The sequence below is a fragment of the Ostrinia nubilalis genome, chromosome 15, assembly GCF_963855985.1.
Source record: "Ostrinia nubilalis chromosome 15, ilOstNubi1.1, whole genome shotgun sequence".
Classification (NCBI taxonomy): Eukaryota; Metazoa; Arthropoda; class Insecta; order Lepidoptera; family Crambidae; genus Ostrinia; species Ostrinia nubilalis.
In genome coordinates this window covers 6,601,046-6,616,589 of record NC_087102.1, presented here as the reverse complement: position 1 = coordinate 6,616,589, position 15,544 = coordinate 6,601,046, and the positions used below count along the sequence as shown (strand labels likewise).

The 15,544-nt window shown below is 33.8% G+C and overlaps 2 protein-coding genes across 2 annotated transcripts; one reads left to right on the top strand and one right to left on the bottom strand.

Moving 5' to 3' along the window:
• Positions 1 to 8,988: 8,988 nt before the first annotated feature.
• On the top strand, positions 8,989 to 10,554 carry LOC135078463 (uncharacterized). Its single transcript, XM_063973012.1, has 3 exons — positions 8,989 to 9,308; positions 9,397 to 9,506; positions 9,589 to 10,554. The coding sequence occupies exons 1-3, from the start codon at positions 9,240 to 9,242 to the stop codon at positions 10,247 to 10,249; spliced, it is 840 nt and encodes a 279-aa protein (XP_063829082.1). The 5' UTR covers positions 8,989 to 9,239; the 3' UTR covers positions 10,250 to 10,554.
• A 443-nt stretch (positions 10,555 to 10,997) lies between these two features.
• On the bottom strand, positions 10,998 to 12,722 carry LOC135078462 (putative nuclease HARBI1). The gene is made up of 5 exons (XM_063973011.1): positions 12,209 to 12,722; positions 11,857 to 12,138; positions 11,315 to 11,702; positions 11,101 to 11,234; positions 10,998 to 11,011 (listed from the first exon to the last, which is right to left on the bottom strand). Exons 1-4 carry the CDS (start codon positions 12,461 to 12,463, stop codon positions 11,104 to 11,106), a joined length of 1,056 nt encoding a protein of 351 aa, XP_063829081.1. The 5' UTR covers positions 12,464 to 12,722; the 3' UTR covers positions 10,998 to 11,011; positions 11,101 to 11,103.
• Positions 12,723 to 15,544: the final 2,822 nt, after the last annotated feature.

The window sequence follows — 15,544 nt, the reverse complement described above, 5'->3', positions numbered from 1 at the left end:
TGATTGGTGCATAGAATGGAATACAAAATAGCTTGTGGTTATTATTTTGTTTAGTGGGTAGTTAATATAAAATGGCAATGCCAGATTTTGTATGGAAAGTGGCGTCTTTTTTTTTTCGCGCGGCCAACGACCAAACTTTGATTTTTGATTACAAAATAGTGTAATAAACCAAACTTACTATGGCATGTATACCTCTAAACTCAGTCTGAACTGAGTTACGAGCATTAGAAGTTTGATGATTTTCATACAACATTTGCTTTTTGTGCGCAAGTTTTGTAAGAAATTGCAACAAAATATTGCGCTATTTTTTATAGCGCTCATTCTGCTCCATACTGATGTCTGGAGCCTTTAATGGATGGTATTGTTTGTTTACACATACAATCTCACTATTTTGTTGCAATTTCTTACAAAACTTTGCGCGCAAAAAGCAAATCTAGTATGAAAATCATCAAACTTCTAATGCTCGTAACTCAGTTCAGACTGAGTTTAGAGGTATACATGTCATAGTAAGTTTGGTTTATTACACTATTTTGTAATCAAAAAACAAAGTTTGGTCGATGGCCGCGCGAATAAAAAAAGACGCCAATTTCCGGCATTGTCTTTTGTTCTAAATTAATTTTCATATTTCATTCTTTTTATCGAAATTTCCAAATGATTAATTAACAATAGGGGTGATTCTAGCGCTCGGCGGCCGCTGCCGCGGCACGCTTCGCTCGCCTTCGCGCGTTAAGGGTCACTGTTCTAACCTAACCTAACCTACTATTTTCAGCAATACCTACTTTCTGCAACCATACTATTTTCTGCAATCTCTTTGTTTTACATAAAATTCTTGTGAAAACCATGATCATGTGCTTTATGCTTTGATTTGTTGGTAACGGTGGGTAAGTATGTGAAGTGTCGATTTGACCAAACAAATTATTTGGGATATAATATTTGGCAAAATAAAACATTTGCTATATAAACATTTGCCAAGTAAAATTTTGCCAAATGATAATTTGACCAAATGAATTAGTTGCGAAAAGTACAGTTGCTAAAAGTTCATTTGGGAAATGAAACTTTGGCGATAAGTTGTTTGCGAAGTGAAATTTGGCGAAAAGTAATTTGGCCAAACGGAAGGATACCGTTATTACCTAATAAATAACATTTAGAATTTATTTCTTCTTAAAACAAATTGACTGAAATCTTAAAACAAACAAAATTACTTGAATGATGAAAAATAATAAAATTATTACGCTACACAGGGATACAATGTTAAAGGTTAAGATGAAGAAATAGGGCGATAATAATGATGAGACCTATTTTTAGTAAACAAAGAAACCTTGAATTGTACCTATTAACAACAATAGAAACAATTGCATGCAAATTGGCCAATAATAAGTTACGGATTCGTGTTTAAGAATTTTTCTGAAAGTTACAATACCATAGGTAGTAGGTAAGTGTAAAAATATGTGTTTTAAAATTGATCAGCAATACTATTGCGTGTTACGGATTCACATAGTAGTCACGCAAATTTTTATGCCATTGACCATGTGTCTAAAAAACAAATTATACCTATCTCCGCAGTCTACTCAATTCAAAATAGGAAACACCGTGCGCGTTCATTTCAACCGGCCAGCCGAGCACTTATTGCATGCAATCTCTATGTAAACGGTCACACATGACTAAACGGGTCTAAAAATAACTCCCCAGACCCGGGATGGGCATAGAGATAACTGGCCTAACCCACCAAACTAGTCATATAAATAGCGGACGAATATAGCTTAGGGTCGTAATTAACAAAGGGCAAATTGTTGAGGTTGCTTACTTATGTCTTTTATTATGTTAATAAAGTTCAGTTTTCCGTGATAAGGATAATCCTTAGTTGAATTAGGTACTTATTTTTTGGTGATTTATATGAATGACACTGTAATATTATGTTCTCGAGTGTTTAATGTTCATTCTAGATGTATGTGTTGGATAAATTCATCTACCTAAATTGCGTTCTTTACATCATGAAGTAGTTCTCTGACGCAGGCAGAAATAATAATGCTACAATCTAATAATACTACTGGTTGAAAGTGTTGGAACTGTTATAAAGTCACTGTTTTTATGCGTTCGACATTGTAGTCTAGATGTAGACTGTTTTTTTTTTTTCAGAATAATAGAATCGTTTTAGAATGTAAATATTTTCAGTCTTCACCAACCTATCTATATGGCACGAGTAGTGTCAGACCAGGTGACTGAAGCTAGAAAAACAATGTTTTATTAACTTGTTGACGTCCATTTTACGATACTGTGAATTCGTACTTTTTTAATCAAGAATATATTGCACGAAATGCACCTATTTGTGACAATGTAAATACGCATCCTTCTACATTGTATTACGCTTCATAATTTTCAGTCTGCACTTCAATATCGCCGTTCCTCTTAATGTAGGACAAAATTTAAATAGTTATCTTGAATACTTTTTCATTACCACTTTTGTCATTTATTATTAGCCGTTTTACAGCAGCGATGACGTTCGTAACGTATCATGGGAGTTAATATTTTGTGTTGTAGAAGTATTTTCGTAGTTAATATATTATTTTCTTTTGAATTTGTTATATTATTATGCCTGACTTATTATTATTATTGGCAACTTCCTACAGTCAAGGCATAGTAAAATCTAACTGTATGTTTCCAATTTAAAATACATTACTTGGTACTAACGGAAAATATGAATAAAATTTATGCAGTAATCTTATCTGCATTACGGGTATTAATTAATTAAGTCGTGTTCGTAAAATGAAACAGTAGGATGTCGCGAAACAGGTAAATATGAAATGGTACGCTGTTAAACTACAAATGTTTGAAAAAGAAGCACTAACTGTAGGTACAGTCTTATACTATTTAATATGATTACCATGATAACAAGCCGTAACCTTCAAATCGGAATTTCCATCGAACACCTGCCAACTTCAGTGTTCGGAAAATGTTATTGAACTTGGCATTGGTTTGAGTTTCAACACCTTTTCGTCGCCAATGATATCGGATAGGCTTTTTCTGTACTCTCAAAATCTCAGATATATTGAGATTAGTTGAGATAAACCATAATTTCATATGAAATTGTAATGTACTTTGTTCAAATATATCATCTGTAGTTTCTTCTTTCTTCTCTCTTTCCAGAAACTAAACCAGCATTTTCTTCTTTTGCCTTTTCTGGCCTTTTAGTCCTTTGCAGAATATTTCTTTTAGATTATGAAAAATTTGAGTTTTACGATACGTCTTGCGTTTTACTTTTGCACACAAAAGGGAGTTAGAGCTAAGTAGTTACACAGCTCACCCATAATTACTAAATTAATGAAAATTCTCAAGTTTTCTTGCAATTAATTATACAAGAGATAGCTTGCAAGTTCTGTAAGATATAACGTCTCGGAATAATCGGATCCACCGTATGTTTTACTCGAGTGCATTAACGGCAATACTCAGCCGATGCAAATAAGAAGCGATCAAGGTCACGCAAATGGTCGGTTTTGTATGTAACTTGTTAGTGACTTTTAGTTACGGCGTTTATGACTCGGCGGGAAATGTCAACGCGTTTTGTGCATTAACCGATGACGAGTTAAATGCTATTCCGAGTTAAGTGCAGTAAGTTTCCTTGTGTATTTTTAGCTTCTGGCGTGAGTGTGACGCGACGTGAGCGTGGTGTGACGTTGCCCCAACATGATATTATTATGATGCCACATGTCTCAAATTGTATGGAAAAAACATAATGCAGCAGTTATAATAGCTTTGTATTAAAATAAAGTATTAAATAGGTAGCATAGTTAACAAGAGTATGATATCATACTTAAAATGCAATTAGGTTATTAAACGCCTAGGTTTGATAAACGATCAATTTCATTCAAACAGCCGAGATGAAATTGAATTTAATAAATCTATGTCACTCAAAGTACTATTCGGTATTGGAGATAATTTTAGACAAAAATCCTTGGATACAAAGTTAAGTATATCAATTGTTTGATTTTTATTTTGTGGATTATTTTTATAGCAATCCAATTAAAAATACACACTTATTTATTTTGCTTGCAAACGTAGTAGTAATGAAGTTTATTTCAATCTCCGTCAATACGAGTTTAACTAGTTGAGCGGCGAGAGCAAATAAACTCAGCTGATTATTGATCCTTATATCTGATTTCGTACACAAATAGACATAATAATATAACCTCATTTATGTTTACTTGTTGGTATTTTAGGATCAAACGCTGCCGTAAATTATGTTTTTTCTTGCGCTATTTGCAACTAAGCTTCTTTCTTTCTTTTCAGCCAAATGACGTCCACTGCTGGACAAAGGCCTCCCCCAAGGTTTTCCACAATGAACGGTCCTGCGCTGCCCGCATCCAGGCTCTTCCCGCGACCTTTACCAGATCGTCGGTCCACCTAGTAGGAGGCCTGCCCACGCTACGTCTTCCAGCCCGTGGTCGCCACTCGAGAACTTTCCTGCCCCAACGGCCATCGTCTCTACGAGCTATGTGCCCCGCCCACTGCCACTTGATTTTAGCAATTCTGCGAGCTATGTCGGTTACTTTGGTTCTCCTGCGGATCTCCTCATTTCTGATTCGATCACGCAGGGAAACTCCGAGCATAGCCCGCTCCATCGCCCTTTGGGTGACCTTGAGCCTTCTTATGAGGCCCATAGTAAGCGACCACGTCTCAGATCCGTATACCATCACTGGCAACACGCATTGGTCAAATACTTTCGACTTAAGACACTGCGGTATTTCGGACGTGAGTATATGGCGAAGCTTCCCGAACGCTGCCCATCCGAGTTGGATTCGACGATTGACCTCTTTCTCGAAGTTGGACCTACCTAACTGGACTGTTTGTCCCAGGTATACATAATTGTCAACAACTTCGAGTGTAGAGTCTCCAACCTTCAGAGGAGTGGGTGCAACACGGCAACTAAGCTAGCGAGTAACATTTGCTAAATATAATTTTATGAGAATAATGATGACAATTTCGTTATTATTTTCTTAATCTTAACACAACCCTTTTTCTAGTTAGGGTAAAATGTACTGACTATTGAATATAGGCTTAGCACCTGTAAATTCACCTTATTTTTCTTTTCAAATTGTTGTGGGTTTACATGCTCTTTACTGAGTTACGGTTCATAGTCTTTCCTTGTTGCATTATACTGTCACTTTCCTCAAATAATTTTCCTTACTTAGGTGTGACCAGTAATAATTATTTTTAACAGAAACCGCTATTTGCCATCAATCAATAACTCCGCAAGATGGCGCGTATCGCGAATAGATTTTAGCTATCTCGGTCATGGCTTATTGCTGAGACCTACTCATAAAGCATTTTCCTCTGAGATCTAAGTGAATCTTTAGTTTATTAGTTTTCCATGTTTCATAATAGCTGTTAGCTTAGCAAGGTTTAAGGTAAGTACGACTAACTATGCATTTTAAGATATTATTCAAGAATATCTATAAAACAAAGATCTAAGAAGATAATTTAATAACATATTACTGGAAATATCATTTCCAATGTTTGTTTAGATAGTATGCTATTGAGAGCTGGAGTTCAAAGCCAAAGTAACGCCTAGATAATCTGGTACATGCATTACTGGCGATTTGCCATATACTAAAGGAGTACACTTATGGGAAAGATATAAAATTACGATAATTTTCCTACTAATAAAAATTGGATTGCTCTAAGATTTGGAAGTAACTCAGATCTACATGCGATTTAAATACAGGATGTTAGTATAATCCGTTTTATAGCTCATAAATAAATAACATACGTTTTTAATATTTACATTTGGCAAATGTTATATTTAATGATAAGTACCATCTGAGACAAGAAAAATACTCTATTTGACGTACAATTTCTTTAACATGACATACTCGTACAATAATTTGCCACTAAAGTAGGTACCATAGCATTATTGTAAGTGGCATTTTATTCGCAATGGTATTCAAGTGCAATTTGTAAACGTAGAAATCAGTAAACGTTTCGAAGTATAACGAATTATGTTTGTTCTTCGTCTAAACAATCTTGCACGATTTCTATTGCAATTATCTTATAGTTTAGGTCAATCCTTAAGCAGTGCTAAACGAACGGGCTTAGAAAGGCGTTCTGTAGACAGGTAGGTTCTAAAATCTCGTTTCTTACTTCACAAACTAGTCTTAAAGCTGCCATGCGGTCATTCATATTGATGAAGGTTTTTCCAGAGCTGCTGGATTCGAATTACGATTTTAAAATTCTTCAATTGAATGTAAATTTTGGCCAAATCGGACTACTTAGTTGCGAGGCGAAATTTCAATGGTGGACGTGGTCGAAATTCTGCAACACCATAATGAGGAGACGGTCTAAGACTACATAATAGGTAATTCAAAAGGACATATGCCGATTATGTGTTATTGAGAAATGCGGACGTGTGTTGGTTATAATCCGGATCGTGGATCGCATGTTGACATTGCATGACACTAGAGAATTTGAACGTTGCAACGCTGCTAACATGCAAAATTTTATGCGAGCTGTAATGCTTGTTGCTTTTAAATATTCATTAACGGATTTTCATGGAAAATTTCCGAGGTCTGTAGGAGATACATCAGTCTACCTAGATGTGTGAGACAAAAATTGATTCTCATACAATATCCAACTTATTTCATCAAATCAAGTAACAGTCAGACTGTACCTACTTGTATTTTTGTCTTTACCCAAATACCTAACATAAAAAATCATGTTTTTTTAAAACTTATGCTAAGCACAGTTCTTTTCAATTGTTTCAAATATCGTAATAGACGCATTTGAGTTACGTATAACCGTACTGTTTGCCATTCTATCCACGGTATTACCTCGAATGGCTGATAGTCACCCGGCTCACGTGTCCCACTGAGAAACACACCACGAGTGTTTTGCATAGCTGCATTATTCATTTAGTACGGTGACTTATTGTACTATTCGAAAGAAAAAATGTTTTAGTTTGACGAAACGCGCAAGAGTTTTGTTTAATGCATAATTTTAGCAATGTTGATCTGTTGAATTGTAATCTGAGAATAATGATTAGAAGTATTAAGAGAATACATTGAATTGTTGGAAATACTTCACCTAGCACTTAGCAAAACAGAGCTTGATAAAGGTGCAATGTTAGCCTAAGGATAAACGAACCACACTTGAATAGCTTATTTCAGCCGGTCACACTCCTCACCGCCACCGAACTCAAGAAAAATGATCGAGATCGATTCGTTTGTTTACGCCCTTAGGTTTAACCTTAAATCATTTCCCGTCACGTCGATGCCTAAAAACGCAGCATTTGACCTTAGATGTAAGTCAACAAACAAAAAATGGATGAAACCTTGATACTTCTTGAAAACTACGGATAATACCCTAAAAATTTCCACTATTTTTGCTTCATTTTCTTACCTGTTGGCACTTGTTTTTTTTTCGTACCAATCAAGAGATTATGTTCATAAAAAAAATCTTTCATCGCTTTAAAAAATATTTCGATTCAATTTGTTTTATTTTCTTCGGCGGAACCACCCATTTGATCACAAATAACATATTTATCTCTACAAAATCATCAAGTCGTCATAGCTATCTGCTTGTAATATCTTATCTTGGTGACATACAGATCATTTGGCAACATGTCTTTTAAAATGTGTCTATCAAAAAGTTGGTGTGAAAAGTATTTTAAAAGTGGGGACGTAATCAGATTATTTTTATCATCAATTTGGTTTCTTGAAGGTTTCTATCATTATAGGACCAAAGGTTATTGATAGTAACAGAACTAGAAAATCCTTGGCAAGACGTACTCTATGATTTGCTAAATTTCGCCAAGTTAAAAAAGTCGTTAAAAAAGCAGGAGTTTTTTCTTACACTTTCCAATTATGCATGCTAGACAATCACTAAAGCGTTTACCTTACTTTTATTTCAGGTCCAAGACAAGTGACTAGAAATTGTTGAATTAGCCGATTAGATTTTCAATTATTATTGTTAATCTAGATTCCAAATTCGATCTGGATCTGGATTTTGTATAAAGGTAGGTACAACAGGCAGGTTGTATTAACTATGTCAATGACCGAATATTGGAATTTTTATTATTTTGCTATATCAATTGCCACGAATTTCGTTTTCATGACGTCAAGATAAGCCTAAAGTATCGATCTCTCCGTGTTAACTGATAGTACGTAGTTTCGTTATAAAAATCTGCAATCTAACTGATTATATTAAATATTATTATTACCTAATGTGTGCGCATTCATTTTATCGCTGACTAGTACCGAATCCAAGATTATAATATTCTTGATATACATTATCGTGTATATCCCAATGGTTTTGAAGGCTTAATCTCTGATAATAGTTATTTTCGACTCAGCAGTCATTTGCGATTATAGATTATGTCAAAACACGATAAACGAAGTAAGCTCTTACGCAAATGTTTAAAAAATACAAAAAATATTAAGACTTTGATCTTGAAAACATATTTTTTCTTTGCAATTGTCTCTTATACCTATGTTGTTTGTAAAGTCAGAAGAGGGTCTACTTTTTAGCAATTCCAAATCCAGCAATTCAGACATACTTGCACCCAAGTTAATTGATTTTTTAACTTATAACGGTCTTATTCATAATAAAATGCTAATATAGGTTTAAAACCTACATTAGCTAAAACGTTTGATAGGCTTAAAACACTCTTATAAACCTCTGATAAAAAACGTTATTCATAATCGTTTATAAACCTTTGATAGCTATAAAAAACTCTCAATAAAACTCAATAAAACTCATTTATTTCTGTAAATAGGCTTAAAAAAAGCACTTTTACACGTCCCAGTATTAACCCTACCACTGCTTCAGGACAATAAATGGGCCAGTGCTGAGAAGAAGCAGCGCAAGAAACTCAGTCACTATTGTCAGCCTCTTTTTCAAAGGTTTACATGTTTACATGCTAAAACAGAGTTTAATATTTTCTTTCCACAGACTATACAAAAAGAATGAACGAAAACAGCTTTTTTGGTGATTTAACTTGATGGACCATGTAAAATCATAGACAAATCGCAGAAAAAAAAAACAAAAAATTGGCAGCTGTGACGTTTTACTTACTGACATTGACATTTGGCACGAAAATTTAATAAAGTTTTCGGTTTTTTCGATCAACTCCCAAGTTTTATCAAACTTTTATAAAACTTGGGATTGTATGTTCTGGATTCTGTACCTCTTACCCTGTACTCTGCAATAAGCTCTTACGACGACCCGGCTAGTTACATCGGATACTAATTATGTCCATGACGAAGGAGAACAGACCGCCTAAAAGGCAACGATCAGAAAACTGGTTGGAGGAAGATAAGGTAGTACTTATTTTTAGCCTGATAAAGTGCCTACTAATTTTTGTAGCATGGTTTTATTTATGTTTGACGCCTAGTGTTTGCTTTTCAGTATTTGCTGAAAGAGTTGGTGAAAGAAAGAGTAAATGCAATCGAAAATAAAAATACAGACACTAACACGAATAAACGGAAGGTTGCGGCTTGGGCTGATTTACAAACAACGTTGGTACATCTTTTGATTTCTGCCTTCAATATAAAATTTTGCCTTTACCTGTAATTCAAAATCCTGTCATTTCTTTTTCAGGTTTAATTCAATGTGCGCTGGTATGAACCGCTCCATTACCCAGTTAAAATCGCAATGGAGCCTCATAAAAATCAGTGCGAAGAAAGACAAGACCATTGCTAGGCAGGCTCAAATTAAAACTGGCGGTGGTCCACCATTATCAGTGCCTGACGATAGGGCTGATGATATAGCATCTTGGTTGCCCAATGAATTTGTAGTCGATGTTAACAGATTTGACTCGGACTCAAATAAAAGTGAATTAATTAACATTCAAGAGGAGGAATCAACTCAAAATACGCAAGATCAGGAATTGATAAATAATGAAGAAATCCAATATGAATTGGTGGTACTTGATGAAGAAATAGAAGATACACATGCTTGTACTACTAGAGGCATATTGGAAGATAAAGAAAATAAAAAAGTAGAGGCAAAAGAAAATAAAGCAAAACCTAATTTTAAAGCACCAGCAATCAAAAAAAAAAGGAAACTGTTAAACAAAGAAGGCTTAATTGATTTAAGCAAAGTTAGGATTTCCGAAATTGCAGAAACAGAATCAAAATGCCGGATTGAACTGCATGAAGTTCAAATGGAAAACGAACGGAAGAAAGGGAGAAACTTGGATCTTGAGCATCAATTATTACAGGAAAAACTTAAATATTACACTCACATTAATAAAGAATAATAAGTCTTTTGATGTTAAAGTTTTTCAAGTACTAACAGATTCTAAATAATAAGTTAGTTCCTCCCTTACTTCTGTTTGTTTTTAATTTGTATTTTATGCAGTTCCAATCCGCATTTTGATTGTGTTTCTGCAATATATTTAGACGGCTATGAATATGTTTACTAGTCATAACTTAATAAGAGTTTGAGATTACTATTAACTAGCTGTTGCCCACGACTCCGCCTGCGTAGACTACTATTTCTGTAACCTACAGGATCTGTGCATTTTTCCAGGATAAAAAGAAGCCTATATGTTATTCGAGACTATATAATCTATCTGTTTTAGCAATTTATTTGTTTATAAGAATTGAACTGTGATTTTTAGTAAGTAAGTTTAATAATTGTACTTAAATTAGTGATATAAAGTAAATACACATATGCCTAGTCACAAACATTCGCCTTTATAATAATAGTGTAAATTATGGTTATTTTGTTTTAAATGTAGAAGGTTGATAACCTCCGAATAGAAACGTTTATACTTAAGCAATTTCTTTGTTTTAAAGAATTGAACTGTGATTTTTAATAAGTAAGTTTGTTGAAACTAATTGTACTTAAATTAGTGATATAAAGTAATTTGTTTTGAATTTTTGCAGAATAATTGCTTTTTTAAAGAGAACTACAGGTTTTGTTTTTGTGATAGTAACAAATTGGACTGAAAATTGAAATACAGGTATTTTTCAATCAAATATTCTTTTTATTTTCATTAAGATGCCAGGAACAGTATCTGAAAAATTAAAATACAACATTTTCATGAACTCAAATGACATTACATAAAAGTAAATCGTTGGAATTTATCAAAATGTATTTTAGTACCATTCAAAAATGTTGATTTATAAAATTTTGTAGTATCAACTGCGACCTACGCCTCAACAATGAAGGTCGGTTGTCGTGAACACTGTTCTCCGTCGAAAGTTGCGGAGTTACAGGGACCTGCTCCATATGTTGTTCTGAAAAATATTATGAATTTGTCAACATTTTGTCATAAAGATTTGTATTCCTTATGTACAGTCAAATTGATAACATTTACCTAACAATGTGTCATTCATATCAATGGCTATATTATGTAATACAGCCAATGCTATGATCACAGCTTTTCCATTTTGGAGGCTTACTGGTAAGCCATGGAGTAGGCATTGGAACCGCTGCTTCCACACCCCAAAACACCTTTCAACAGTGTTCCTAGTTGAGATGTGAGCATTATTGTATGCTTCTTCTTCTGGACGACTAGGCCTTAAAATAGGTGTAAATAGATATGGCAGAAGAGGGTAGCCCGAATCGCCAATAAGGCGTCCTCTAAACTGCCTATCCTCAAATCGTTGTTTTATATTGCTCTCCATAAAAATTCGACTGTCATGTGTACTGCCTCGCCATCTAGCCACTATATCCATTATTTTGAGGTCAGCATCACAGACAACCTAAAATAAAAAAAACAGTATCCTGTAGGTAATCCATCCAATAATATAGTGTTGAATGTTGCTAAAATTTAGATCATACAAAGTAAAAATTATAGACATTATTAAAACAAATCTTTCTCTGTTGTAAACTGTATAAAATCAAAATATATTTTACCTGAACATTCAGGGAATAATAGCCTTTTCTATTAATATAGTACTGGGCCATGTCACCTCCGGTTTTTTTAATTTTAATGTGGGTGCAATCTATGGCTCCTATCACCCCAGGAAAATTTTTAATTGCTCTAAATTTGGCACTAATTCTTTCCTGCTCTCCTATAGTGATAGGCATTTTGATGAAGGAATTTGCCTTATTCGCGATTGCATGCGCGACTCTGGCGCATATCCGGCTCACTGTCGGCTGACTTAGGCCATGGAGGTCACCAGCATCATCTTGTACCTGAAAATGTATGAAAATAATTATAGCAGCCACGACAAAGGGATAAAATAAAACACTTTTTTGTGCTTACCTCACGACGTCCCCAACATCTTATGGCCACTAAAACTTGCAGTTCAGGACACGTGCCACCACCTCTAGCGCTCTGAACCAGATCATCTTCCACCAAATCTATGATGGTGCGCACTGTGTCCTTATTGAACCTATATTTTATTTTAAAATTTAGGTCCCGCAAATCGAATGGGTTGCTTCGTTGGCGGTAGAGCTTTCTACGTCGCGCTGGGTCGGCATTATTGGCTAAATGCACAATTGCATTTATAGCATTCATTTTCACAAGCAAGGATCACAGCAAGGATATTTTGAATAAATAAACCAACGAAGTGACATTCATATGAAATGACATTTATAAAAGTTAGGTTAAAATAGGTTTATTAGAGCTTTAAACAAGGCCCGAGCTCTCGATAACTTATCACACAGTTATAAGAGGATTTTAGCGCTAAATGACGATTATGAATAACAATTTTTATCAAACGTTTTATAAACCTCTAATAAGCATTTGATAAAATGTGAAAAATGATTATGAATAAGACCGTTATATGTTTTAATTTTCTTTTTGTTTTCTTTCTTCTTTATTTTTTACTCACTTGACCATAGGTGTTAAGATTTTGATCAGGATCCGTTTCAAAAACCGCCATCCAGTAGAAAAAGAGATTTTATACAGTACCTATGTTCCAATAAAAGTCTAGATAAGTGTAAACTAAATCCGGTATTCCAGACGAACTAGTTTTCAAGACTATGATTAGTCTAAATATTAGAATTCAACCAAACGCCGTCTCGAAACAAGTTTTAAAGCCTTTTATCAATCTAAGTTTAGAATTTAAATCAAAATTAAATATTTAGCCTACCTATCTAATAATTAAATGGGTTACGGTTTTTAAACAATATCAATCATAGTCCGATCGTTCGATTAGCCTGTGGCGGCTCTTAAAGTCTGACAGACAATGGACTGACACTAGGGTATGACCTCAGTTGTCATACACAAACCACAGGATAGCCAGAGGTATTATTAAACGAAACTCAACACTCGATTCAAATTCAGTCAATCTAAGCCTGTGATTAGTTGGATTACAGATGTAGAAATCATCAGCTTAAATCCATCTAGACTCTGTAAATATGAACCGAAAAAAGAAGAACCTAATATTTGTACTACCCACAGAAGATTTTACGACATTAAGATAGGTACCACCAAGGTTTTATTCGGCCCTTAAGAGTGCTCTTTACGAATATTATTGTTAATTTTGGCAGATGATGCAATACACTTGCTGCTGTTTATATTTGCAACATTTACAGATATGCACTTATGAACCTTATATTATGTCGATTGCAAACCTTTTAAACAAATATTACGCCTTACATTTCCTTGAGTCATCATGAATATTAATACAATATAGCAATACTAATACCTGTTCATTTATTTTACACCCATTCATAGTGACCCATCCAGTTCATGCATAACTATCTACCATCCTACCTAACTTCATTTCGATTGTTCATAGCACGTACCACGTTTGTCATGATGACATTATTTACACTATGAAATGCTGAAAACACCATTATTTCATATGATTATGACAAATACAGTGTGAGTCACGTTAAAGTGTACATATGAAAATAGATGAAACTAGACCTATTTTTATCGACAAAAAAGAGGTCAAAATTTTTTTGAGATTTTTATTTAATTTTTTATAGAATTTTTTTTCTTCCAATTACTTATTGTAAAGAAAACGTAATAACTTTTAAAGTAAGCGGTATATCCTAATAAAATAAGAACAGTAATAATGCTAAATAACAGGCGATACTAAAAAAATAGATAAAATACACAAAAAAGGCCAACAAATAATAAAAAATGATACATTTTGAAAAAAATCTGCTTTTAAATTCGTGTTTTTTTGGTTATTTGATAAATTTCTCCAAAAAATGCCCCTATAACCGGTGGGTTTTATTACTTTGTTTTACTCTCTATCGTATTACCTTCGTAAAACCAAAAATCGCATGTCTCTATCCCTATCACAACGTTTGCAATGATCGTTTGAACTAAGCCTCTTCGGGCGTGCCATACAACGCTTCGTTAACAACGAAACTGAAAATGGCTCTAGTTTGTAATTTTGATAAAGACAAGTTAGATTTCAAATAAAAACAAAAGATTTCGAAGTAAAATAAGTATTTTAGTTAAAATTTAAATTGCCTCTACCTGTAGCGGAGAATAATGTGGTGGCAGGCCTTTGTTCAAACGATCATAGCAAATGTTGTGATAGGGATAGAGACATGCGATTTTTGGTTTTACAAAGGTAATACGATAGAGAATAATACAAAGTAATAAAAACCACCTGTTATAGGGGCATTTTTTGGAGAAATTTATCAAATAACCAAAAAAACACGAATTTAAAAGCAGATTTTTTTCAAAAAGTATTTTTTTATTATTATTTGTTGGCATTTTTTGTGTACTTTATGTATTTTTTTAGTATTGCCTGTTATTTAGCATTATTACTGTTTTTATTTTATCAGGATATACTGCTTAGTTTAAAAGTTATTACGTTTTCTTTACAATAAGTAATTGGAAGAAAAAAAATTCTATAAAAAATTAAAAAAAAATCTCAAAAATTTTTTGACCTCTTTTTTGTCGATAAAAATAGGTCTAGTTTCATCTATTTTCATATGTACACTTTAACGTGACTCACACTGTATAATGACTATTACCGTGAGTTTGGTTTGCTCTATTACCCATCTATTTAGTTTGGATGCCAGGGTTTTTATTTTTGATAGGGCAGAAGTAGCCGTGTTGTCCATATTTTATGTTTTAACTAAAGTAAACATTTTAATTTTATGGCCGTAGGTAATCATACTTAAGTAGCCAAAAAATGCAGTGGCCGCAAAGGGGGTTTTTTACCCTATCTCGATGTTTATTTCAGTAAACTATTAAGTAGATGCCTACATTATTTTCCTTTAACATAAAGTTTTAATTATTTAGGTAATTTCCCTTTCATTGTATAGGTACTGTTTTTTTCTCAGTACACTGCCCCCTTCTTGCCTGAGTTATCTGGAAGAGGTTGCTAGTTAGCGTCAAGATTGCCTTTGCTGCTTCTAATTTGGTATTGCTTTTATTTGTTAGTTTTGTGTGGGTGTGCATTAAAGAGATATTCTATCTATTTTTGTTTATTCTTTTCTCCTTCTAATTTCTCCTCTTAAAATGGTTCAACGATTTAACTGAATCAACTGAATATCTGAGTGTTGATGTGGCCCCGTTACTAATAATTTTGATGTATTTTTTCCTTGTTACATAAAGTAGGTAGTATTCTCTTATTCTAATTAGAGTTTCGTGTCAACTAAAGTTGTAGTTTTGCTTTTATAC